The sequence below is a fragment of the Dicentrarchus labrax genome, unplaced genomic scaffold (genome assembly GCF_905237075.1).
Source record: "Dicentrarchus labrax unplaced genomic scaffold, dlabrax2021, whole genome shotgun sequence".
Lineage (NCBI taxonomy): Eukaryota > Metazoa > Chordata > Actinopteri > Moronidae > Dicentrarchus > Dicentrarchus labrax.
Window position 1 is genome coordinate 17330041 of NW_026136703.1, and position 26554 is coordinate 17356594.

Consider the following 26554-nt stretch of genomic DNA (forward strand, 5'->3'; position numbering starts at 1 on the left):
AATTGATTTTATGACAAACTGTCAATGTCGAGGTCAGTTTGGTAAAGTTAGAGCCATTAAACCTTTACTTTAAGCTGTTTATTTAAACCGTGTGTCCATTTACTTTATGTATACAGTATACTTTAATACATTTTTAATTAATTAACCTTTACTTTTAGCTATTTCCTGTCACCCATAACTCTTCACTAACTATTTCAACCAGTTATACATTACTTTTTTCTATTTCAACTTATTATCCAGTTCTGTTAGCTAATTATTTCCATGTTTTTAATTACTTTGAGCAACCGTTTATTCATTCCTTTAAGCTGTTTCAACTTATTTGCATGCTTTCTAACTAGTTTTTGCACATTTTCAACAGTAACGTGTTATTAGATAGGACAGCTGCAGTAGACAGTAGAGGGCGGTTGTAGAGGGGATAACACACAGCGAGGCATGGTACATGGGGCACCAGCTCTACCAGGTGAGCTATCAGAAGTACTTCAGCGTGGTTTGTAAGCAGCAGAGCACATGCACACATTAAGCTAAGCTAATACCTGGAAACATAGATGGAACAGTGACAATACACTGGGACCACTTCTTTATTGGGGATTTTTATTTAACAAAAATATCTGACAGCCAAAACAGGACGATAATGACAAATCTATGGATGTAACCGAGAAACAGAAATATTTTTCAGCTCAACTTGGCTGCTCTTCCCTTACAGTACCACAAACCCTCCCCTCTCTTCTGATACGTATTTTATGCTGCAACCAACACACGCCTCAGGCATCTTTCCCTGAGAGTCACAGTGACATTAATATTCCACAAGAAACTGGGGATTCACTAAAGCCTGCTGACTTTGTTCTTAATTTTCATGTCGAGTGCCAGATGAGTGTAAACATCATTAACAGTGTACATTCCTCTTAAAGAGATCTTAAGGTTGGGCACTAAACATCCCCTATGGCTATATCTCATTCTTGACCAAGTGAATCCACCACCGTACAAAATAATGTAGACTGTAAATGTGACATTAATTTACCAGATTTATTTGGCATTTTCTGAATATCTCAAGTAGGGCTGAGCAAGAACCAGATGTTTTACTAAATATTGCTGCCAAACTCATAATTTATCAGGAGTTATTTTAAAGCGTTTTGAATGAAATCTAATGAATAACTGCACTTTATGTCAGATTATTATGATTTTGCATTAATTCACTGTATCAATTAAAAAAAATTTCCTGATATTGACTTCAAACATATTTCCCAGCCCGTATCTTACAGTCTGAAAATGTTAAAATTATCCATGATATTCGGGACCTTCATATTAAATACTGTACCAATTCAGAGAAAGGCCTGAAAGCCTTAAAATCATAATCATTCTATCACTTTTTTATTCCAGTGTGTGAGAAGAAATCCACACTAAATGTTTGGTTTGTTAAAGATCAAAACCAGGCAGTGAGGATTTCTAGGGTCTTCCTCCCTTTGTGCTTCAACCACAGCCCGAACCAGAATCCCAATCAGTGCAAAGTTACAGACCGACATCTAATACAGGGGGGAAAGAAAAGTATACCAAAAAAAAAAAAAATAGAATTTATATTTATGATTCGTTTCACAAAATACATTCTCACCACTTGCACACACGTGTACAGTAAAACCTCTTAAACCTGACCACTTTAACTCCCCCTTCACACGTTATAAAAAGAACAAAGACAAAACAGTTTCAACCATTTAGCACTGGTTTTTGTGGTCAGTCTCTCAGCAGTCCCTCCCCCCCCCACCCCCAGGGCAGGAGAGGAGCCTCTTCGTGAAGCAGACTCTTTAAACAGAGTCTAGTCCAACGCCACTCATCATCACGGCCCACTGCAGGATCCTCACAACTCTGTGTGAACATCTGACACAGAGACAAAGAAGAAGTTGAGACGTGAGTTCAGGTTGTTTCTATTTTCTACTTTGCTTGCTAAGTGTCGTTCTGTTACGAGTGTCCGGTACCTGTGCCTTGCTGCTTCGCTGTGTGGTTTGCTTTCTCCTGGACTCTGGTCTGCAGACGTTTAATCTCTTGGTCATAATCGGTCCACTCGGCCACGATCCGCACTGCAGCCTGCAGCTTGGGCTCCTTGGTCATGGGGTTGTTACACTGAGATCAGGGGGGAAAAAATCATGAGGACAAAATGATCAGCTGTGATGTTTACAAGCAGCTACACTCGAAGCCATTTTATTACTTGATTTGGTCATTTCTCAACAGGGACAAAGAACGGGCTGCATCTTGTTAAAAAATGTGTTTTATCTGTCTCACATTTCAAAGGTTCGAGTCATTTTTGAGTTTCCTTAACTGCTTAAAGGTTCAGTGATGGTGGAAGTTTGTTTTTATATATTTTTTTAAATAATTAAGTTAAAGTTGAGGTTTTGTAACTGTGACAGTGGTTTTGAAATGTTTAACTCCCAAATTCTGTGATAAACAAAAAAAAACAAAAACAGCAGCTTTCTCTGGACAGAGAGCTAATTTGTTGCTTTTAATTCATTGTGAAATGTTGATTTGTTACTTCCTGTGTGGAGAAACAAGTCTTCAATGTGTCAACGTGGCAGATTTAAAGGGTTTCAGTTAAGGGAGTGTAAATAAACTTCCTCTGTTACAGTCACACTGTTTTTCTTTTTTAAGATTGTCTTAAATAACTCTACTCCACTCTTCCAATTATGAGATTTTTGACCAACAATGTAAAACTTTTTAGCATCAGACATATTTTATTCAAATCTCAACCCTTTAACAAGCTTATGGAATACTTAATGTTATGGTCTGTTGTTTTTAGATGTAAATCTCACTCATGTGCTCTCTAGTTAATTATGTCCTCACAGTCAGTCTCTCTGCCCTCTAGTGGCTGTTAGAAGATATGGCAGTCTTTAGAAAACCCCATCCCTCCTCTCTGTAACCCTGCTGAACTGCACAGGGTGCTACAAGCCTACCAAACCATCTACGAGCATTCTGTTATTTTATTGAGCGCTTTGTCCTGATCCTTATCCCGGCCGTCTGCACACAGATAAACTTCAGTTACCAGGTCTATCGTCTTAGCGCTCTTCTTGGTGCTGTCGTCACACCAGGTCTCACACCACAGCCACTCCTGAGGCAGCGACTTTATGGGCACCTGGTGGATCATGTTGTTGGGCAGATCCTGGAAAACAACGACGGACAATGAGACGAATGATGGAGACTTTGAGACTCTTACAGGAGATATGACAAAAAGAAATGAATGGAAACAGCTGTTACGGTTACCCTTGGTTTAAATCGAACACACATCAAAACTTTGGATTCAGTGAAGTCAGATTTAGCTTAAATGTTCTATATTTTATTATATAATTTAATATAAAAGGTTGTCAATAATGTGCAGGCAGGCATCTGACAAACCTCACTCTGCAGCATCACAATCTGCTGCCTTTATGTTGTTTTTTCAGGGCTGTGTGGTAATGCAGTTACAATATGCAACTGAAAAGCTCTGTTTGTTGCTGCAGTCGAGGACCTCAGAGAGTCTGAGATGAAAAAGTTGGCTGCTAAACAGAATTCACAATATGTGCTCATGAAATCATAAGCAGACTAGAAAACAATAAGCAAACACAAAAATGTGTTTCTCACATTAAAAAGGAACAGAGGCTGCTGTTCAACAACCAACTCTCAAACCTCAGATTACAGAGCTTCCTTGAACACAACAGGAAAAGTTTTCACCACAGCTTCTTTTCTCAACCACACAAAACATTTTAAAGACGACAAAATGTTCACTAGGATAGTTTTAAATTTTAACAAAGCACTAAAATGAATGGAGACTACTAAACTGCTACTAAAAAGACATAAATAATGAAGCACACAATGCAAAAGCTCTTTAGAATCAGACCCCAAATGCACATTAAAATGACAAATGCAGACAGCCAATGGAGAAACAGACCTGGTCGAGGTTTGAAAGGCTGTTGGGGTCTTGGCTGAGCCCCTGGTACTGTCCTCGCAGTCGATCTCCTGCAGCTATTTTCCTAAACTTCTTCAGGTCGACCACGTACAGGGCGCTGCAGGAGATAAATGACGGTAACATGAAATATGCATTAAAGTATGAAGAATGTATTAAAAAAGGAGAGTAAGAGCGTGGCTGCGTTCTGTGAGTGTTTGAGGGGGAATAGACTTTTTAAAGAGCTGTTGACATGAGACCAACTCAACTGCTACAGTTCGGAGGGATCAGAGTGTGTGTGTGTGTGTACCTGATGTGGTATTTGCGCCCGGCGAGGTGGCTCGCCCAGTAGCCGGATTTCCAGAAGCGGTAGCCATCCATCTCCCTCCGGCTCTCGCAGAATGGAGTGTAACCGTACGGAGCGCCCTCCAGGTCGAAGTCACGCAGCTCCTTCAGGTCTGTCCGGACAATCTGAAAGACGGGAGGATGGAGAGTGAGCAGCACTTTAGAATGGTGTTTATATTGATCTTTTGTCCATGAGAGCGCAGACAATCATCACATTTTTGCATCTTTTGTCCATCCAACAGAAAAAAAACTCCAGAAATTACAACCTGTGCTGTATTTTTCACATTTTTCCTTTAAGCTACCCGAGTCAGCTATCAGTTTTTTCATCTAGTTCATTTTATATCATCATCTTTATGTTATGAACAATATATTCAATATTTGGACAGCAGCAGGATGAATAAGTGTGAGCTAACCTGATCAGCGTCCACAAACAGGATCTTGTCGACAGCGAGAGGAAACAGCACGTCTAGGAACAGGATCTTATAGCCCCAGATGATCCTCTGCTTCTCGGTCTGTTGGTGTAACCAGCGAGGCCACTTATACTGGACCAGCTCATACTGGAAACCATATTGCTTCGCCATGTGGGGGATGAACTCCTGCAAGATGGTGATGCACAAAACAAGTCTGTCAGTGTGTGCTGAGGGGATGCATCGAAGTGGTTTTATGAATTCTGATGAAACCCCTGAAAGGTTTGAGGATTAAATCCAACCTTAAGGTGCTTGTGAAGTTAAACAGACTGATCACAGAAAAAATAAAAAGCAGTCCTCAGGCTTCAGAGCAAGGACAAAAGTCCTGTTAAAAGCCTTAATTTAGTCTGCCATTTTAGTTTAAAATGCCAATCTGACAATACCTGGTCGGTGCCTGAAAAACATCTTTTCTGTTCTCAGAATATTCGCCTGAGGTTTTGTTTTTTTGGACAGATAAAATCCAGTTGTACTCTCCTTTGAGTCCAGTAGAGGGCAAAACATAAACACCTTTTCACAATATGGAGTTTAATGTCCTGCTTTAGGACAGTTTGATACATGGACAGGAGGACAGAAACAAGCAACCAAACCGGCAACTTTGTAATTCATGGCCAACACTGAGCTAAAGCCACCTTGAAACAAAAAATTCCACAATACCTAAATCTGATATTTACCAACAAATACTGTCCCATAGTAATACTAATTAGTGTGTTCACACCACACTAGTATCCTGTGCATGTAAACTTTATATACTGGTTTCAGAAGACCTGGATAAGCCTTTATCCTGGTTTTGAGACATCCTAACTGAGTAATAGAAAAGAGGGATAATGTGAGGGATACTGTTGCACGCAAACACCTTATCCAGCTTCCTGATCATTCTCTGCCACGTGCGTTGCCAACCCAAGTTACAAAGTAGTTTGCCAGTAAAACTTTAAAAAAAATAGTGGCAAAGGATGTCGTGATGATCAAAAGGCAGAAATAGAGGGAAAGTTAGACTCTGGGGAAAGAGCACAAATGGTATCCCTGCTCGTTTGTCTTGCGTGGTAAATTCAGGAGAGTTCAGACAGCAAGAAACTAAACTGTGTTCATCCTCAACTGCTGAGGTACTGAACTGAAAGGCTGAGAAAAATAAACCTGAGCAGACGTTCAGATTGGCGGATACTGTTATGACTGTATGTAATATCCAGTTACTCTTGTTCCATGTAAACGCCTTACCCCGAATATCAGATCAAAACGAAGATTAGGATCAGAATGTGCACACTAATGTGCATGCAGACGTACTTAAAGTCTGTCTCCAGTGTTTTACTGCATTGATTTGCATCTGCCTGGGTGAGTTCAAGCTGGGATAGTATTTTCTGGACAGAAACAGAAACTCTATATAGGCTGTATCCTGATATACTGTAAATATTGAGATTAAGAGCAAGACTGGAGCTACTATGGAGTTAACTATGGAATAGGCTGAGTGGAAACCTGGGTTACCAAATCAAAATTACTCATTCATTTCTTATTTGTGACTTTTACAAAAGAAATAAAGTCGGAAAACACAATGTCATCTGCAGGATAATGAGGCTTGACAACTAAAACCAGAGTAAGAATAGTGAGACAACAGGGAACAATAATGATATGGAGCTATGAACCATTAAAAGCACTGAAGTTTTCTCATTCATTTGAAGATTTTCTTCCACGGCGAAAACAAAAATCTCATCCCTGCTGCATGTTATACCTTGATTTTTAGAACTCCCATTTGAAGCCCACATCGCTGGCAGACAGAGAGAAAACTGCAGCCGTCAGAGAAAATCTCCACATCAATGATGAGAACCCAGCTGATTTTTTAAAAAGGGAAAAAAAAAATCCTACCTTGAAAGTCGGGGAGAGGTAGTTCTTGAGGAACCAGAACTTGACGGGAGTTTTGGTGTTCTTCAGAACTGACAGCATCATAATCCTGTGAGGGGAAAGAGAATAAAAAGACTGGTGGCAACAGAGCTGAGAGAACAAATGCACTAAAATCAATAAAGACTTTCTGCACATAAGAGGATGGGATGTTAGTTTTCAAGGATTTCAGTTGATATGGTAATCCTCTTTTCTTTTCCTGGTCACATCTCTGACACTCACCTGAGGAACCTTTCATACAGATGCCCCGAAGCCACAGAGAAGATGTTGATCACGTCGTCCTTCTCCTGCTTTAGCTCCTCTGCCTTTCCTCCACCTGTGAACCCTCTGAAAGACGAAAGAATAACAGTTGAAAATGAAAAATACACACAAAACTGACACATTTTTACATCAAAAGAAGAGAGAGTCAGCATAAATGATTCATTCATCCAGGTGTTTGCAGGGATACGGTTAGTTGGTTAGTAATAATGTGAATCTTTTTACATACCGGTATGTACATATGACTCAGAGCTATTATTATGGCTCTACATAACAATTACTTTTACGATTAACTGGTGAATACTCATACTGTCCGACCAACCGTTAAAAACCCAAAGATACATTACATTACAAATTATTAACTAACCTTCACATTCGAGAAGCTAGAACGAGAGAATGTTTCTGCTTCATAAACAACTTAAATAATTACTAAATTTGTGGCTCCAGTCGTTATAAAAGCAGTGACTTTGTAATTTTGAATCAGAGCTGTACCTGGTCAGAGATTTCCAGAAGCCAGCGTCATTTTCTTCGGTCACGTCGCTCAGCAGCTCCTCGTTGAACTTGTCTGGTTTCTTCTGGACCTGATAGATATGCAGTTTCAACCCGGTTAGTTGAACAACCCATGTCTATTATCTAAAATACTATTCATGCATCTGACACATGAAGGACAACTAAAAAATACACAAAAGTATCTAGAAATCAATAAAGACCTTCTTGGTTGTCCACGACCATCCTGAAATAGTAACATGTTGCTAAAATGCTAGGCAACCATTTTATAAATTACTACTTTTTAAATTAAAGTATTCATATGGGTGGTCCTAATTGTTATTACACTGCACACAGAGAACATGAAGTCCTTTAACAATCAATTTAAAAGGTCACTGTGGCTGTTTTTGTAGTTTTTGGACCACCTTTAGTGCTGTAGAGCAGTATTTCTTATGTGTGGGCCTCTGTTTTGTTGTTTGAGTACACACATGCCTCGATACACATCCCAGCCAAAGGTTTCACTGATCTACAGTTGGCTGTAATGTGTCACTAATGTGCCAACAAAATCAGGAAAGAAGCTAGTTAACGTGGATGTAAACAATGCAGGCTTCAAACTCTAAGGAAAAGTCAACTTTGCAAATGTTTTATGAGGAAGGAAATGCATTCACTATGTTTTTTTAGACCTCAAGGACACACACACAATGTGTTTTGGTGGGCAACACTGAATGTAAACAGAAACTTTGCTTACAAGAAAAACCCCGCACCTTTAATGCTGAGGTGAGGCTGAGGATAAAGTATATGGATTTAAGTTTCACATTTATATATTTATTGTGCATTTCTTTGTGCCGTAATCTATTTATTTAAGTATTGCGAAATTTATTTTTTTGTAGATTTATTGTATTTATTTTCAATACTTCTGATTTAGCCCTTCACAATTCTATAGCCGTCTTGGGAATGTAGTTTGTTTATAGTTTTAAATGTGTCTGTATGCGGCCACATCCATGATATAAATAAATGCACCAATCAAATGTATAATTTTACCCATGTAATTTATGTACATACTGTATATGTTTTGCATGACTCAGCACCAACTGCAGTTTCTTCTTCTCATTAAAATTTATGAGAATGCAGTCAGACTGAGAAAACTGGAAAAGTTGCCACTAACCATTCAGGATTTGTTTTCATTTATTTGGGGACAAAAATCAGATCCGCTGAATGTGTGAAAGTGTGGTATTGTGCGTGTGTATTCTGACCTTGACTTTAATAATCCTGCTCTTGAAGTTGTTCAGCACGACTACAATGTCATCAGAGTCTGCTGGAGAGTCTGTGCCCTCATGGCTGCAACAAAAGAAAGAAAGGACGACAGCTTTGTAGTTTGCGAACCCAAAACTGAGAGAAGAAGCTGAATCTAAAAACTAATTAGACATTTCAACTCTGACACATTACAGCAAATTCTCCTTTTCTCACCTGTAAATCTTATAGATTTCATCAGAGCGTCCTTTCCTCATCTTCAGTATCCAGGCGCCTGGGTTTGCCTTCAGCTGAAAGTAACCCTGCAGACAGAGACAAGTTATTTACAGTGTGTGTGTGACTATAATAATAATAAAGGAGAAACTAAAGAAACAAATACTTAACAATACCATCCAGGAAAGCCTTAAAAAGCATTAACAAACTAAAACCAGTCGGCAAAGGTGCAACTTTTTCCTCTAGAGTTGCACAACAGGATGAGAGGCTCATAATTCAAGGCGGTAACTCACCAGGTTTGCCATGACGATCGTATCCATAATTACTGGCTCAGAGGCGGTTCCCAGGGTGAACTGGAGGCCACGTGGCGGCTGGCCTGAACTGACGTCAAAACAATGTCCTTCCAACAAAAGGTGCTCCAACTCGTACTCTGCTGCTACAATATTCTCCACCTGCAAACACAGGAGTCCGGACAAGTTAAGTTTGTTCTGTACGGCCCAATATCAACGTATAGAGGCTTCACAGAGACACATCGGTGATGGTTTCCAAACGAACCCAAGATCTTCAAGAGGAAGGAGAAAAACTCTCCAAAAATGAAAGCAAAAACGGAAGAAATCTCATGAGAGAGAATTAAAAGAGAGATCATCCCTCCCTGGACAAGTGGGGGTGTTACAGAAGCCTGAGATATAAAATAGGCAATTAGAAAAAAGAAAGTTTAACAAATAATAGTCTAACAACAGGGTTTATAATTAAAGACGATATGAAAAATATTGCAGTTCTTAACCTTATGTTTCGCCTTATAAAAAGGCCTCCCCAGGGTTATTAATTTTTTCTTTAGAGCCTCTTCTTGATTTAGAATAAAACTGCAACACCCTCTCCCCCACATGTCAAAATAGTGATAACAGCAATAATAATAATAACAGTTTTAAATTGGTACAACTTAATCTTAACTTAATCATGTGGACCCAATTTAAACCTTAAAACACGCTGCCCTCTTCATATGGCAAACTGTAGCTTTATGAACAATGCAAGTGAAAGTCGTCTTTTGATACAATTATTTACTATATTACAAAGGAAAGCAGAAATAAAATATACATTTATGACAAGAGGCACATGAAAGACTCAGACTACCCTACCTTCAGCCAAAAGGACAATTTAAATACCCTCCCGCCCTCTTAATTTTTCTTCATACAGACCCTTGAAAAACTGAAATGAGGATGAAATCTAACTCGTACACTATCAATTTGAGTCTAAGGAGAACAAGGTAAGTAGAAGCAGTGTTTAAACACTGACTGATGGCGCACTTTAAAACACAAACCACTGAACCAGTAGTAAAACATTCATTGAGAGAGCAGGACAGAGTGGGTTGATAACTTCAGACTTCAGAGACTTTACTGCTGGAAATTTGTAAAGAAAACCCCAAATACTTTTAAATATTTCATGACTACAGATTCTGATGAGACCCAGACAGACAGACTGCTGTACCTCCTCAAGGTAGATGTTGTCCAGGTCGTACCGGGTGTGCACAGACTCAACCATCCAGCTCTCGGGAGTGTTCAGGTTCAGGGTGAAGAGGGGAGACTGAGGCATGTCGAGGAACTTGGCCATGGGGCCCGGAGAGAAACTACCGTCCGCCTGAAACACCACCTCTGGCTCCAACACATGGCGGTAAAAACTGAAAGAAAACACAGTGGGAATCACAATTATTATTATTATTATCATTATTACTATTATTAGTTGCATGGGCAGAATCCAGTTTGAATTTTATTACAGGCGGAGCAGTCTGGATGCCTTTAGCAAAAGCAGCAAACACAAAAGATCACCATTGCTAGTTTTTATTGATTTACTAAAATAATATCAGATTCTGTAAAAAGGAACAGAGTTGTTTAAAATGTGAAGCATCAAAGTTAAAAGGTGCCCTGTGGAGTTTTCTTGGAAACAAAAGTTATGTTTACATTCAGTGCTGAATCACAAAACACATCAAAGTCTAACAAATGTGCCGAATCCATTTCCTTACCCATAAAACATTTACAGAGCCAATATTTTATAAGTATTTTATATTCAGCATTGTTTACATCCAAGTTTACTGGCTTGTAGTCTTCTTCCTTGGCTTTGCTGGCGCACTGCAGCATGTCTTGGCATCTTACCACAACCTTTTAGATTAGTGAAACAGTGTGAATCCGTTGGCAGGAGAGCACGAGACAAACAAAATAGGAACCCACTCATAGAAAAACTGCTCCGTAGCACTACTAGAAGGATAAAACTCCACAGGGAACCTGTAGTATTTGACCTTTGAAATAACAGTTAAGACAAAACAATCCCAAACTCAAGGTCTACGCACTGTCAGAAAGCTGGGCCACATAAAAACGTCTCATTCTAAGGTAACAAAAACACGATTCCTATATTTAGGTGATTATACAATAATGAAAACATAGTTATGTATATTATATTTCATTTGTGCCAGTAAATCCTCTTAAATGTTAAATACTGGACCTTTAACAGCTACTGAGTTCACATGTTTATAGATCCATCCACAAGTAAAAAGAAACATGTGTAAACTAGAGTGTGTGCACTAAATTTTACCTGGACAGTGACACTTAAAGATATGTAGTATGGTTGACGTCTGGCAAAGATCAAAGCCCTCTGACTGCTTCAGTGTCTCATTCAAAACATTGAATAAGAACACTGGAAGGGGGAATGGTGAACTTCAGGCCAGAGGAAGCACAAACACATACTGATAACAAGGATGTAAGGTTTGTTTCTGTACTGAGTGAACACTCTGTTCTCACCTCTTGAGAGGCATTTCTGACAGTTTGGACTGGCAGTTCATGAAGACCCGTAAGTTCACATTTACCAGCTGCTTCAGAACCTGCAGGTGGCGAACCGGGGGGAGAGAGGAGAAAGACAGGTTAGAAAATCAGTTGTGGACAGGGTCAAAGTGATGTCAAATAAAAATACTGGACGGATCAGTGAGAAGGACAGAAAACGGAGGATCACCCAGTCAGACGAGGGATCACATTCAACCTACCAATAGGAGAGGAGCTAGTTTCTGTGCATCCCTGGTTACAGGATCCACCACGGCAACAACATCAAAGTACACGTCTCCCTCCTTGGGGCGGATCTTCACAGCACTGCCAAAAAAATCAACAAAATCAATAGTCAGGCGAAGAAAGTACAAACTTTTCAAGGCTGTTGCCGGCCGAAGAGAAAACACCAAATTCAACCATTATACAATATTTTAAAGTAAATGTGAAGGCACAAATGGTAGAATTCAAAAACTTTCCATACAGCATTTGCCAAAAATAATAAAAACAATATGTAATCCTGGAGGTAATCTACACACGGTCTCCCCTCCCCAGGGAATAAAAGTTTTTTTTAAATTATGCACATGAATCACAATTTACCTGTAGCGGTCATCCGCAAAGTCATATTCTACCCGGGCCTCTCCTTTGGGTTGAGAGGAGAGCAGAGCGTCCACCTTCATCACAAGGTCGCTGGCCCTGAGAGAAATCCTGCGTTAACATTTCTTAAAAAGCTCAACACAATTTAAAAACGTTACACTAAATTTAAGCTTGGGAGAATCTACGGATGCAATGATGGGGAATAAAATACCTGTCCTCCTCAGTTCCGAACTGTTGGACTTTGCTTTTGATTCGCTCTCCAGACGTTTTCAGGATAATGCTCTCCAAAAGCAGGAAGTCATCCTGGTTAAACACCTCCTCCTCCTCGAGTGGACCTATGATCTGTAAAGGAAGAGACAAAAGTATTGATTTAAATGCTACGGTAAAATGGTAGATACAGACTACATCTGTTCATGTTGTTATTTAAACAATAAGAAACAAGACCGTGACTCACTCTTCCGTTGCTGATAACAGCTTTTTGTCCTTTCTTCAGTTTGAGCACGTCTCGGCAGTAGGCAGTGTGGGAGAGCAGGAAGTCAAATTTGGGACCCTCGTACGCTTCCTTGAACAATGACACATCCATACCCTGAAAGAAAAATAGATAACTTGTAGGCAGTTGATGAGGGGGGAAATGTTGTTAATTAAGTCACAAGACCTGAGGAGGACACGATGTTTCAACCACAGAAGGAAATGTGATCATTTTCAATCACAGTTCTGCACAGAAAAGTGAAGCCGTCCGTCCCCCCCTCACCCCAACAGCGAATTCCCCGATGTCGACTCCCTTCTCCAGTGCTGTGGCGGTCTCTTCTTTAGCCATCTTGGTGATAAAGTTCTTGGCGTTGTTGGCAGATTGCGTCTGCATGGCGGCCCAGATTGCTCTGGCCACGTGGCTCGTCTCAGTGGACGGATCGGCTGATGGGTTGTTGATCATCCCCAGTCGGACATTGTTGCTGGTTTTCTGTCGTGGAGCGAGTGAGTGTTAGTGCAGGATAATGCTTCGAGAGCAGAATAACAAAACAGCTGGTCTTACCAAAGTCTACTAGTGAAATGAACTCTAGATCCTAGTTTGAGATATTCTGCTCAAAGTGTTCCTTTTTTAATCATCAATCAACTACACACCAACACCTCTAAAGCTCACTACTTACATTATATTTTATTTGTTTAATCCTTAGAAAATCAGAAGAGTCTGAACAACACAATGTACAGGACCCATGCTAGCTGTTTCCCCGCTAACTATCTCCAGGCTTTCATATTTACAAACATGAAAGTGGTATCAAATCTTTTCTAAAAATTCTTATTCTCAAGAATGCAAAAATATGAGTATCTCCAAAATGTTGAACTATTCCTTTAAACGATAGCACGGTTCAGCACAAAGAGACGGTATTAAAAGATTTTGTACCATGTGTCTGATGGCGTCATAAAGAAGCTGACGTCCGGAGGGCTTGTCAAAGTCTCCGACCACCCAGAAGGTCACAGGACGGATGTAGCCGTCATCTGACAACCACAAAGAAAGAACCAAGCTGTCAGAACTAGTTACTGAGTTGATGCTATGCAGGCGAACTCATGAGGCTAAAGAGGCGAGCAATGCTGTTTTGGGTGAAGATAAAGTTGGGTAAATTGTGCAAAAAATCTATGTGGGTGGCACAGTGGGCTGTAAAACAAAAATACCATGGAAAAGTAACAATATTCTTGGTTATTTTATCCAAAAACCTATAAACTTTTGTCATTTTCAAACATGAAATCAAACTTTTAACATTCTCCATGCAGCTACAACAAATAACACAAAATCAACATGCTGTCCTAAAGATGGAAGAAACAATGTTAGAAATTATGAGCAGTTATGTAAACACATTTTTTTTAGTACTTATATATCAGACCCTATTAGACAATCATCACATGCGTAATTAGTCATTTGTGTCCTCTGAGAAATGTAACACAGATGGAAGAGTGGTGGTGGATTCACAAACACATCTAAACGCTGCCAACAATGTAGTTCACAGAAAAAACTGAAAAAAGAGCAAATGAGGAGGAGAGGGAATAATGTGGAGGAAAAGGGTGATTACCATGCCTGTTGGTGGTGGTCATCCCTGATGCAGGGAAATATTTAAAAACATACATTCGAGGAAGAGGAGTAGGAGGAGGAGGAGGAGAGGACAGAAGGAGAATACATGAAGAGAGAGTTTAGGCTTGAAAGTGACCACATTATCTTCTCAAGAAAAAAACACTCCACACTTCCATTCAGTGTTTTTTTTTTAAATAGCCTGCTATAATATGCGACTGTCTGACCTTTCTTAGTCATGTAGTTCATGCTGTTGGCCACAGCGGTGCTCTTCTCTTTGGTGTCTAGAGCCGAGAAGCGAGCATAATCATCTACAAAGTGGTTGTCTGTGGAAAAAAAACAACAAAAGCAGTGAACTGCGGATCACGTAACAAATTCCAAAGATGATATTTCGAAGACTGCCAAGATGCATATGTGTGAAAGTGTACTAGGGGAGTAACACAAAGCTTCTATTTATTTGTTTATGTCATAAAAATATCTATATTCAGATTTATACTGTATACAGGATTCAAAATATCCCCAGAAAGCCTCATTTGAGAAATATACCATACTTTTTGATTCCACTGTTTTGTTTTTCTGGATACATTTATATATAGCTAGATATTTAGGTTCCTGAAATAAATAATAGGCTCATAGTAAAGCATTTCAGATCATTTGCGCCTAATAAACACAATGCTATCTGTTCCTCCTGTGGCCATCCATACTTAGGGGCGCACTCAACGTATGTTTCGCTCCTTATGTCGTCTTTCTAATTGTTTCTAGGTGAACTGCGATTAAAGAAACCATTGCGATGGTGAATACTCAGTTTCTTTGTTGTCCCAGGCTAAATATTCTCTGTACTGATTGTATATTTTTGGTGGGTGCCTTCATGTAGTGACATGCATGTGTACAGTACCCTCCTACCCTCCACAAATACAGCTCCCTGAACGCCACAGTGTTATTTGAACACCGACTGGCAGAGCCTACAGCGGGATTTGGTAGAAATCGTTCAAATGTTTTCATTTTATGTGTTACATTTATTTTTCCTACTGCTGTTTATACTTCTCATACATATATGCAGAAGTTTAGCTGCAAGCAAAATATATATAAAAAACAAATAATACATGGTTTACACCTTCAAAATAAGAGAAAAGTCAAAATAAAAGCAGGATAACAGATAATGGTCTGATTGGTAATTAGAAAATGGAAATAGAACAGGTTGTTTCAAAAGTGGAATAATATGAGTCAGATTTGCAATGAGGTTGCATTTATAATGAGAGGCGGACCAGATGAATGTAAAGTTGGTCTAAAATGTGCCATGAATAAAAAATAGCAACACTACTGACAACAATCTGAAAAGCTGTCCTGCCATTTTGCTGAAGATAAAGATGTTGAGATGAACTTCAGCTTGGCAGGTTTCTGTTCTACTGTCAAGTTTTCAAGGTGACCAGGCTTCAGTATCGGATCATTAGGTAAAAATAACAGCTGCACAACATTAGACGAGCTTTATCCTCCACTACACAACTAATCAAGTAAAATAAATATGAGAAGTTATTTAGGATGAACTCTGCTTTAATGTCATATCCGGATAATATATTCATATTTGTTTACACCCCTAATGTGTACTCACTGGTGTCAGACAGATCCAGGTATGTTCTGCTGGTGGACAGCACTCTGGGGTTGATGCGAGGAACGACATTGGGCTGATTCATGATGAAATCCACAACGTCGTGATCTGTAGCGAGCTCACCCTGCGAGCCACATGAGCACAGTTTGAGGATGTTAAAGGAATAATTCAGAGAGGGCATTCTTCACTCTTACTGCAGAACGTGATGCAGGAGGTACTTGTCTGCACGCTTTTCATCCGTATAGTCACAGCTAAGACAGACACCACAAGATTTAATAGCTTTTCCACTGCAGTTACTGATTCTCGCGTATCGACTGAAAAGTTTTCCTCCAACAAGTTCGGATTAGACATTAAAAAGGAGAAAACAAGAGTAATGACTAAGAACATGTTCACCACTCCGACTGGTACAGCAACTAAATTAAACACTGCTAACTGTGCTTTAAGACCTTACAAAACAGAAGCCTTTGAAAGAACCAATTCAAACATTTGGCATCTCGGAGTGCTGGAATGACATTAAAACAGGAAAGCACAGCAGATGGCATGCTCACAAAGATCTAGCTTAAAAGAAAATGTATTACTCACTACAATCCCAGACAGTGTACTTGTTAAAATGAACAACTCTCTTTAAAAAAAATAAAAATAAATCATGTTGAGCTCTTCTACTCATTTTTCTTTTAATTAAAACTCCTAGTAGCAGCTCCAGAAAATGTAAAAAACACACACACACACACACACACACACACACACACACACACACACACACACACACACACACACACACACACACACACACACACACACACACACACACACACACACACACACACACACACACACACAGCATAAATAAATACACCCACTGGTATGTTACTGTGTCAGCTTATTATTAGTGAATATGTAACTTTTTCCATTAAGTCTTATTTGATAAGATTAACCTTATTTGTTTAAAAATATGAACAATCAGTAAATTTCTTTAGTTTGTACTGTACGTAGGAAATTAAACACAAAACAGTGATTCAAAATGTGATAATAAACCCCCACTTAAGCTCACTGTGACTGTATATCACAGTGTGTGTGTGTGTGTGTGTGTGTGTGTGTGTGTGTGTGTATGGTCTAACTGACCAGGTAGACGGCTCTCTGGTAGAAGGTGGTGGTCTCCAGAATCTTTTGCATGGTGACCGTCTCTAGTTCATCCGGATCCAGCTGCTCACGTTGGTAAGGTATGCCGTTGTACATGACCACAGGCAGCGGGCCCACCCCCGTCTGCTCATAGTACGCCCGCCCATCCTGAAAGAGGAGAGATGAAGAGATGTTACTTTAACTTGCATCAGGCTTTTACCATCTCAAAAACATAGCTAAAGTAGAGTAGGAGGTCCAAGCAGAATCCTATCCGTGCTTTTATCTTCAGCAGGTTTGACTATTGTAACCAGGTCTACCCCCCAAAAAAATCTGATTTGTTATTAATGCACAGAGTTCAAACAGACTCACAGAAATACTGGTTTCAGAATACAAATCACTTACTGTGCTAGAACCAAATAAAATCTCTGATATGTTTTCACCACATGAACATTCAAGCGCTCTTAATAAGAATAATGTCTGCAGTTCATTGGGCCAGTTCAAAACACAGGGAAGCTGCCTTTTACTACAGTACACATACATGGAATAAGCTTGCAGATGATCTTTGTAGAATTAGGTGAGCAGATTGAAATCTGAATGTTGAAACCTCTAAAGCTCATTAATTAACATATTATAACTCCTGTCATTAACAAAAATGTAATTTTGAGATTTACACTTTACCCCTTGTACTGTTGTCTTTATGCTAAGCTAAGCTAGTCACCTACTGGCTTCAGCTACAGCTTCAGCATAAAGACATGAAAGTGGTGTCAATCTTCTCATGCGAGGGAGCAAATAATTGTATTTCCCCATTGACTGATAATATCCACAAAATGATGGCGTCCAGCACAGTGACATCGCATTCAGCCCCTCTCACCTTCCTGTTGCTGTCATAGCTGGAGTCGGCTCCCAGGACGCTGCTGACCTCCACGTAGGGGAACTTCTTCTCCAGCACTTTCACCACATCCCCAACGCTCAACTGTCCACCAATAGGGACCCTGTTGAAAATCTAGAGGGAAATAAGGAAGGAAAAGATGAAGGTACAGAGAATTTAAGGAGAACAGTTATACAAAAGTAACTCAACTTTAACATTCTCTGCTCAAGTTTGTTTTTAGTTACTGGTGTCAAACTTAATGTTCTCAGTAGGACAAAAGGTGTTTTAAGGAATTTGTCTACTCACCGAGATGACGGCTTCAAATGCGCTCTGGCTGTCCACCTCGTCGCTGATGTAGTTGTAGGCCCGGACCAGAGCCACACCTGCATCCTGCATGCCGTCTATGTCATCTTCATCTGACACCACAAACACCAGTCCTATTCTAAAACACACACACACACACACACACACACACACACACACACACACACACACACACACACACACACACACACACACACCAAATAACAGTTAAAATGCAGAGTGTGTGCTGTGTGCTTCATCAGTATTCAAACAAACTGACCATCCCAAGATGCCACATACAGGGAGGTATCAAAGGTCTCCCAAACCTGCCTGACAAAATTCCTAAATTAAAATGGATTTTAACTGCATGCCCCTAATGACTGCAACTGCCCTGCAGCGTCTATTTACATTTTTTCTGAAGCTATAAAAAAACAGTTTTTGTTTCTTGAAATATCCTTTTTTTTATGTAACTCACATTCATCAGAAAACACATTTAATGTCCGATATGTAAAGAATGTCTTTTCAAACTAATTAAAATATCCTTGTCAAGTCTCCTAATGAGTTCTGGCGAGTTTTTGTCCCTGCTGACACAAACACCAACCTCAGTGGGATGTTGTTAGCATAAAACATCTCTGCAACGCTCAGCAGCTCAGCAGCGTTCTCCTGAGTTGGGTCCAGAATAATCACCTGCAAAACACACACACACACACACACACACACACACACACACACACACACACACACACACACACACACACACACACACACACACACACACACACACACACACACACACACGTTAGTATTTTAAATGAGGATTCAGATCCATTTGGATTCACACAGGGTTGATTAATCAGGTACAGACGAACCAGATTGTGGAAGTTCTTGCGGATCTGCCTGATGACTCCAGGGAAGGTCGGCCTGAGCAGCTCCTGCACGTTGTAAGGCCACGAGCTGTACCTGTGGTCCGTCTCCAAGTTGTTAATCCACTAAAAATGAAAAGGGAATTGCAGAGGAAAGGTTTGAGAGGAGCAGCCAACAGCAGATCAGTGCCAGTAAGAAAATTGCATTTTATAGCAGGTAGCTGAAAACTACCTGCTGTAAAATGTTCCAACAGTTATTTTAATTGTCTAATAAACCTACACAGAGTTTTTAACTGGTTATGAAAGAGTCTCAATTTAATACTGATGCCTCTATATGACTTCCCTAAAGAAACAAATCCAAAAGCGATAAAACAAACAAAATGAGGTGGTGGAAACACTACTGCTTTTGTCCACAGGGGCCGCCAGAATCAACAGAATCAGTTGTTGCTTTCATTTCTCTTCAATCTTTTTCAGTTAATTGTAATGTCAGAAATAGTTAAAATTTCAAAGTTTCAAAATACTTGTTTTCTACAAAGAATAGCCTAAAACCCAACGGCCTTCTAATTACAGACTGAAATCAGACACAAACTGGTACTTTTGCCAACAATTAACCGATTACTCAAAGTTGAAAAAGTAACAAAGTACAAAACTTGATGATTTTATGAGTTTTGTGTTTAATTTTATTTTTTGTGAAGCACTTTGCAATGTGGGTTTTGAAAGTGCTCTATAAATTATAGATTATTATCATTATTTATTCAAGTGCAGAACTTAACTTCAGCACAATTTTGAGGCTATCAGAGTATTTACATTTTATAAATAGAATCAGGAAATAAATTTGATTTTTAGAAATAACACAACTTTTATACTTATGACTGTATATTTTGATGCTAATATTTTTGCTGTCATTTAAGCTGCTAGCTGTTGCAAACATTAAGTAAATAAGTGCCTCCAAATTTGTTTCACGTATCACCCTGATTTTATAATAATAAATAAATAAAAATCTTTCCAAGAACAACCTATTAGAAAAGGACACTTTGAGCAATTGTTACATTTTCATCACTAAAATGTTGGATTACTGAATTCCAGCACCTCCAGGTTTTCCGGGACATGTTGGAACAAGAAGTGACAAGCATCAGTGTTTAATTAAGGGTGATTTCTTACGCTGATGGCAGGGTTGCGGATGTCAACAGCGTAGTCGGAGTCGGAGGGCTGGACGTTGAGCTTCAGGATGTCATGGATGTAGGGCGTCTCGATGTGCAGGGAGCGCAGACCCTCCATCACCCTCGCCTCACTGCGCAGCACCTCAAACACACTGCAGGGAACAAGGAACAGAAGGACACGTGTGAATTTTTGTTTATATAATATAAGCAAGTAGCAACATAACCGCTAACATCTGATTATGAGAGACGTACACGTATACCTAGGGCTCATTATCTCATTAAAATACCATTTAAATAAACATCTACAACTAGAGATGTTCCAATACTGATACTCCAAACTCTGCGTATCATCCGATACAAGTAGCGATTCAATGTTCAAAAAATATATACAGCATATTATTATTATTATTATTATTATTATTTAACAATACTCATACCCCTTGAAACATTCCTGAGAAGTTACGTTCACAACAATGGGACGGACGGACAAACGCACAGACAGCTGCGTCCACGGCTATTGTCAGCACAGAGGCATAAAATTATTACTATAAAGATTTGCTGTTTTGCATATATGACAGGTAAATTAATATTTTCAGGTTCTAAATTGTTGGTTAAACAGAACAAGGAAGTTTGATAAAGAAAAACAAATATTTGTTGTAGCCCAACATTTCAGTCATATAATCAACCAAAAATGGCAAATATTCAACAGTTACGCCCCCTCAGATGTCAGAACTTGCTGCTTCATCATTGTACCTCATTTTACGACATCACCTTAAAAAATAGTTTGATGTTTAATTCCACAAGCTGCAAAAGTTTGATGAAATGCAAGTGAGTATAAGTTGGAAATAAAACACAAGAGAGATTACCCGAATGATAATATACCGTATATTAATATGCAACGATGATGTGTGTACCTGAAGATGTCTTGTGTGTCCAGATCTATATGCAGCCCGTTGATGAACAGGGCTGAATCTCCCGGCTGCAGGCCCAGAGTTCCTTTGAAGAACTACGAAGAAGAGAAACGTCAACATGAATAAACATCCTGTCCACATCAAACACCTAAAACTCCCCATTCAACTCCAGCTGAGCCCGTCGCCACGCTGTGTAGCATGTAACGTCAAAGCCAGCCATTGCGTAGTCAATTATATTGTAAAACTAGAGGCAACAGTCGACACAAAGCCGTAACAAGGCACGTCGTCAGCTCCAAACAAGCACTGACAGCTCTGTTTAAAATCAGTCTGTTTAGAGCAATCAAACCCCACACTAAACAAATCTAATTATTACAGAAAGGGTGTGTGCACCGCTGTGAGAAGCCGTGTGAGTGTTTGTGTATCTGCACAGGCAAAAAAGGAAAGCTCAAAGTCGTTCTGGCGCAGTCAAATCTCATTACAGAAAGACAAAGACGTCAGATTAATCATACTCCAGACACTGCAATTACAACAAGACATGATTAACACAAATATTGTTCATCCCACTTAAACAGTGTGTGTGTGAGTGAGAAAGAGAAAGAGACAGAGAGAGAGTCTACGTGCAAGTGCATGTGTCCAAACTACTTCAATCAATAATCATTTCTCGCTGCAGGACTCAGTGCGCCTGCCGAATGAATCACCGATTCAGTAATTAGGACGTTTGCTGCTCAACCCCACCACCCACCCAAACTCCTGTCTGCACACCAAGATAATGTGAGCACAGCTTGAGGAAGGGGGGGTGAGGAGGCGAGAGGGAGGGCAGAGGAATGAAAATGTATTTGACAAGAAAAAGGGATGATTACCTATTCCATTAGCAGAGCAAAGCCAAACACATTGTCAGAAACTGAATGCTTTTCAAGTCTGATGTTGTTAACAATTTATCACATAATAAAAGGTAAGAGGAGCAAAACAAAAGCAGGAAGGGCAGCTCTCATTCTGAGATATTTCCCAAAAGGCCGCTAAGAGGCTGAGGGGTTGTGGTTGTGTGCAATAATGCTTTTCTTTATTTCTCTCCTTTATTGGATTAGATTGGTAAACAGCTAAACCTATATTATCCCTGACCACTGGACAACGCAGTCAGCAGGAAGAGAAAGTACCAGCATGCTGCACTAAGACAAGACGGGGGAATGAAAGAGGATGTCAAGTCAGTAGGCAGGTTTTAGCAGGTTTTACCCAAATTTACAGAAAGTTGGCAAAAGAAAATTTTATTTCTAGTCATCCCTCCACAATCTAATAAAAAAGTAAAGAATTCCTCAAAATATTTTAATATATAATAAAAAACACTACTACATTTGCAAATCTGAACACTAAACCTCCCGGGAAATTCAATTCTAAATAGGAACAATAAAGAAAAAGATATACGACAATAATCTATTAAAGATGAATAAAGCAAAAATAAGTGTCAAATGTACATCTTTCTGCATATACCAACAACCACAAGTGATTAGGCTGTAGGTGATAAGACTGACAATACTTTGTGTAATTATCAACAAATTCCATGAAAAAGGCAAAAACTGCCAATTTATTGATCTGAACAACAAGTATTATCTGTGTAGCCAAAGCCTGATGTATCTTAATCCTCTGTATCATAGAGCTCCACTGTTAAAAACACATTAATGAGCCACACTGGTGCAGCGGATAAAATGTTCCTTCATTACCATGAACACGCAGAGTTTAGTTCATTTTGAGTCCATCTCAAACACACAGTCCTTCTGCTGTAAATACTCACTACTAGAACACCAAATGTGTAAATCCACAGCTGAAAATAGCCCCCAACAAATGCACTATTTATTCTTGTTTTAGCAATGAAGCCGTTTTAGGAAAGTACTTATTATAAAACTAAACAATATATTTGTGAACCATCAGTGCAGATTTAAGTCTTCAGTAGGAAAGGATGGGCTTGGGCTGAGAGCCACAGACAGAGTAGGAAAGTACAGAGAGACAGACAACAGACCAATAAAATTGTGAGTTTTTATATTTTCATGGGATTTACTGGCAATAAGAAAAAATATGGAATAAATCCAGGCTCATCCAATAATGACAATCTGTTGGGTTTTTTTATTGTTCGTTCATTAAAAATAATAGGAGAGCTAAAGATTGATAGATACCAAACTTGAAAGATGAATAGACGAACAAACACGTACCTTTTGGTTCTCGCCAATCTCCTTGCGGATCTCAGAGTTGACCACTGTTTTAGTGATGGACCTGTGAGAGGAAAAGGGCAGGCTTGAATTGTAAAACTGCTTGACTTGTCGTTCTCTGTGTAAACCAAAACTTCTTACTGTAGCCACAGTTATTGTGTTTTTATTCTTTACCTGGCTTTGGTGGGGAAGTTCTGACTGAGGTCTTTCATGACATTGAGGGCATCAACAGCGGGAGCAGCAAGAATGCGAGCTGCTGTCTGGAAACTCAGATCTATAAAAGAAAAAGGTGGGTGGATGGGTAGGCAGGAAAGGAGGGTAAAAAAAGGGAAGAGGGAAAAGAGATGATTGGACAAAAGCAGAGAGGAGATGAGGAAACTCACAAGAGGGTACACAGACAGAGAAACACAAAGTTTCAACAAAATAAAAGTATCTGTACTCTTTGTGAATAAACTCATGAAGAGGGAACGCTTGAAGGCTCAAGTTTCTGCAGCAGAAAGTTGAAAAAAAAAAAAACAACAAGAGGTTTTTGAACAGCTGAAATGATTACTATATTTAACTTACCATCATTTGTTTAAGAAAACAAAGTCTAGAAAGTCAAGCAGCTCTGTGAGGCTGTATGTGTGGGGTAAACATCAGCATGCTAACATAATGACAATGCTAACATGATAACACTAAGCAGGTGTACTGTTGGGTCCATTTCAATTCTTTTCATCAGCTTTCACGAGTACTCAAGTGCGTACTGACCGCAGCCCCCCCGAGTGCCTGTTAAGACCTCAAACTTGTTGAGGTTTTTCAAGGCTCACTGGGACACACTTGATTAATGATGAAGAGGCCCTCAACTGGGCTAAGTTGAGCAAGTGGAGCACGCTACTTAGCACTGAGCACAAAGTACAACTGAGGAAGGAGAATCTCTGAGCCAAATTTCTAGGGTTGTCACGATACGCTCAACTTTCGATTCAATACAATTCACGATACTGGGTTCACGACATGATTTTTCTCAGATTAAAAGACAAATTATGACTGAAGAAGAGTCCTGTATTTCTCAGACTAAAATAACTAAAATACATTTTCTCAGTTTTATGAACTGTGCAAAACAATTCATAATTCATTTTCTTTGTAAAACTGAAACTGATGTCTTTGAGCCTTGATACCACTACTGACGCGAGTGAAATAGGACATCCATCAATCAATCTTCATACATTTGAATCGCGATTTAACTATCTTTACATTCCTAAAAATGTCACAGCAATCTATCCAATAAGATGTTTGAGACATATAACTCAAATCACAAATGTCAACCAGCTCAAATGCTGGCTTTAGATATTAAAGTACATTCTCTGGGCACTATTAATGTCTGTACAAAACTTGATTGTCGTTGAGGAATCTTAATTCTGGACCAAAGTGGTGGATTGTACAGACCCACTGGCTGCCATACCTGGAGCCATGTTGCTAGCAATCAGTTAAGCGAATTAATTTATTAATTACCAATTTAATTCCATGTTAACATGCTTGTCTTCACATCTGAGGCATTAATTAAAACTACCTCAAAGCATCCAAAGGATTTAAGGCAGGATTAAGCAAGAATAAACAGACGTGTATACATGAAGACATTTGTTAGAATATACTGCATGCAGAGCTTTTGCTTGCGAGTAGAGGATGAGTGTAGTGAGGATTGCTTCAGTGCAGTGAGCATCTCTGTAATGGTGTTGTAGCCTGTGTGATTATTAGCCCCTGGAGGTCTCCTTCTCTTTGTAAACAGGCTGTGCTAATGAGCCCCAGCGGGGCAGAAGATAAAGACAGACGCCCACATGACATTCTGACAGTCGAGCTCAACCGACTCTCTCATCCCCTCGCGCGCTTTATACATCACAATCAAAGCAGCCTCATGCTTTCATCCAGACCACACCTAATGACAGAAGAAGACCCTTAATGTATGCACACACAAAAACCCAACAACAAACACATATAAACCAAAAACAAAATGAGAAAGAAATGTTTGAGGCAGATCGACTTAAAAGAGGACATCATTCAAAAGCACAACACATTACGTCTGTGAAAGTGTCCAAATGCGTAATCCAACAGATGATGTAACCCTAAATCAATAATGCTTTTATGTTGCAGCAGACAATGCTCTCATAGCTTCACCATATTATGGCTCAAATGTATCAAGGGGATACTGATCGACCGTGGCCATTGATTACAGAACATGACAAATAAATTTGCCGCTGTGAGTTTGATTCACCGATGGAATGATCTCACTGTTAAAGCAACAGAGGCCAATACTTATTTTGTTTATTTATTTACAATCTATGCAAGTAAAGTAAATCAAAGTAATGAAACAATGGCATCGACAGCTCATCTACAGCTCATCTACAACAGGGATGCAAATTCTCTCGCTGGAATTAGTTACCTTTCAATACTCTCCGTGCATCAGAGAATGATTACTAGAAAATGTTTTAATACCATTTTCACACAAAGGAAAATCAAAGCTAAACACAGACAGTGAAGTCTCATTCATACATTTAAATTGGCTAAATGTATGTCTTTAAATCCCGCTCAGTTAATGACTTATACAGTTTTAATATTCAGTGTCTTGTGCATTATTTTAAGAATACAACAGAATTTTGTAACATGTACAGTCATACACAGTACAACGTATAGTGACATTTATTTGTCCTCTGCATTTAACCCATCCTAATTACAAAGAGGAGTGGGAAGCCACTGTACAGCGCCTGGGTATCAACTCCAGATCTGAGCCAGTACCTTGGCCAAGGGCACTGACTGGAGAATTAAACAATTCGGCGTGTATCTGCTCCACCAAACAGTACTTATTTTAGTGAGAATTTGTATTGTAATCGATAGTGACAGCTGAAGATAGACAGGAAAGGGGAGGGGAAGAGAGGGGATTACACACAGCAAAGGGTCACAGTGAGACTGGTTGTGAAAGATCTTGTAGTGTGAAAACCACAACAACTTCAAGACTCTCGTTTACTGAAAAGTTCCGTAGTGTGAACCGTACAGAGACACACTACAGGACTAATATACATGTTTTGATGTTGGGGGAAATCAGAGCACCCGGAGAAAAAAAATATTCCATTACAAGTGAAATCTTACTCATAATAATACAGAATTATAATCAGCAAAATGTCCTTAAAATGTTGCTGAAAAACTATTATATTATTGGATTATTAATACCGATGCACTGATGCACCACTTTTATTATTGTAGCTTGTTAAGGTGGAGCTGTTTTTACAA

At 39.4% G+C, this 26554-nt stretch overlaps 1 protein-coding gene across 2 annotated transcripts in view; it reads right to left on the reverse strand.

Annotated features, from left to right (window-relative positions):
- Window positions 1-574: 574 nt before the first annotated feature.
- The window catches only part of uggt1 (UDP-glucose glycoprotein glucosyltransferase 1), a 31980-nt gene continuing 6000 nt past the window's right edge, over window positions 575-26554 (reverse strand). Inside the window, exons 10-41 of one of the 2 annotated variants that reach the window (XM_051388663.1) lie at window positions 23471-23570; window positions 23300-23360; window positions 21102-21193; window positions 20189-20339; window positions 19034-19153; window positions 18766-18851; window positions 18168-18303; window positions 17865-17996; window positions 16997-17161; window positions 15878-15998; window positions 14496-14594; window positions 14273-14296; window positions 13609-13703; window positions 12961-13167; window positions 12664-12795; window positions 12421-12551; window positions 12213-12308; window positions 11837-11939; window positions 11598-11677; window positions 10294-10483; window positions 9102-9260; window positions 8812-8897; window positions 8598-8682; window positions 7351-7439; window positions 6823-6927; window positions 6568-6652; window positions 4660-4842; window positions 4212-4372; window positions 3908-4022; window positions 3026-3142; window positions 1968-2112; window positions 575-1869 (exon numbers count right to left, since the gene is read on the reverse strand). In XM_051388663.1, coding sequence (XP_051244623.1) covers window positions 1850-1869; window positions 1968-2112; window positions 3026-3142; window positions 3908-4022; window positions 4212-4372; window positions 4660-4842; window positions 6568-6652; window positions 6823-6927; window positions 7351-7439; window positions 8598-8682; window positions 8812-8897; window positions 9102-9260; window positions 10294-10483; window positions 11598-11677; window positions 11837-11939; window positions 12213-12308; window positions 12421-12551; window positions 12664-12795; window positions 12961-13167; window positions 13609-13703; window positions 14273-14296; window positions 14496-14594; window positions 15878-15998; window positions 16997-17161; window positions 17865-17996; window positions 18168-18303; window positions 18766-18851; window positions 19034-19153; window positions 20189-20339; window positions 21102-21193; window positions 23300-23360; window positions 23471-23570 — 3671 coding nt within the window. In that variant the 3' untranslated portion in view covers window positions 575-1849. The remainder of the gene's footprint in view (window positions 1870-1967; window positions 2113-3025; window positions 3143-3907; window positions 4023-4211; window positions 4373-4659; window positions 4843-6567; window positions 6653-6822; window positions 6928-7350; window positions 7440-8597; window positions 8683-8811; window positions 8898-9101; window positions 9261-10293; window positions 10484-11597; window positions 11678-11836; window positions 11940-12212; window positions 12309-12420; window positions 12552-12663; window positions 12796-12960; window positions 13168-13608; window positions 13704-14272; window positions 14297-14495; window positions 14595-15877; window positions 15999-16996; window positions 17162-17864; window positions 17997-18167; window positions 18304-18765; window positions 18852-19033; window positions 19154-20188; window positions 20340-21101; window positions 21194-23299; window positions 23361-23470; window positions 23571-26554) is intronic. The other variant, XM_051388671.1, reaches the window with a different exon arrangement.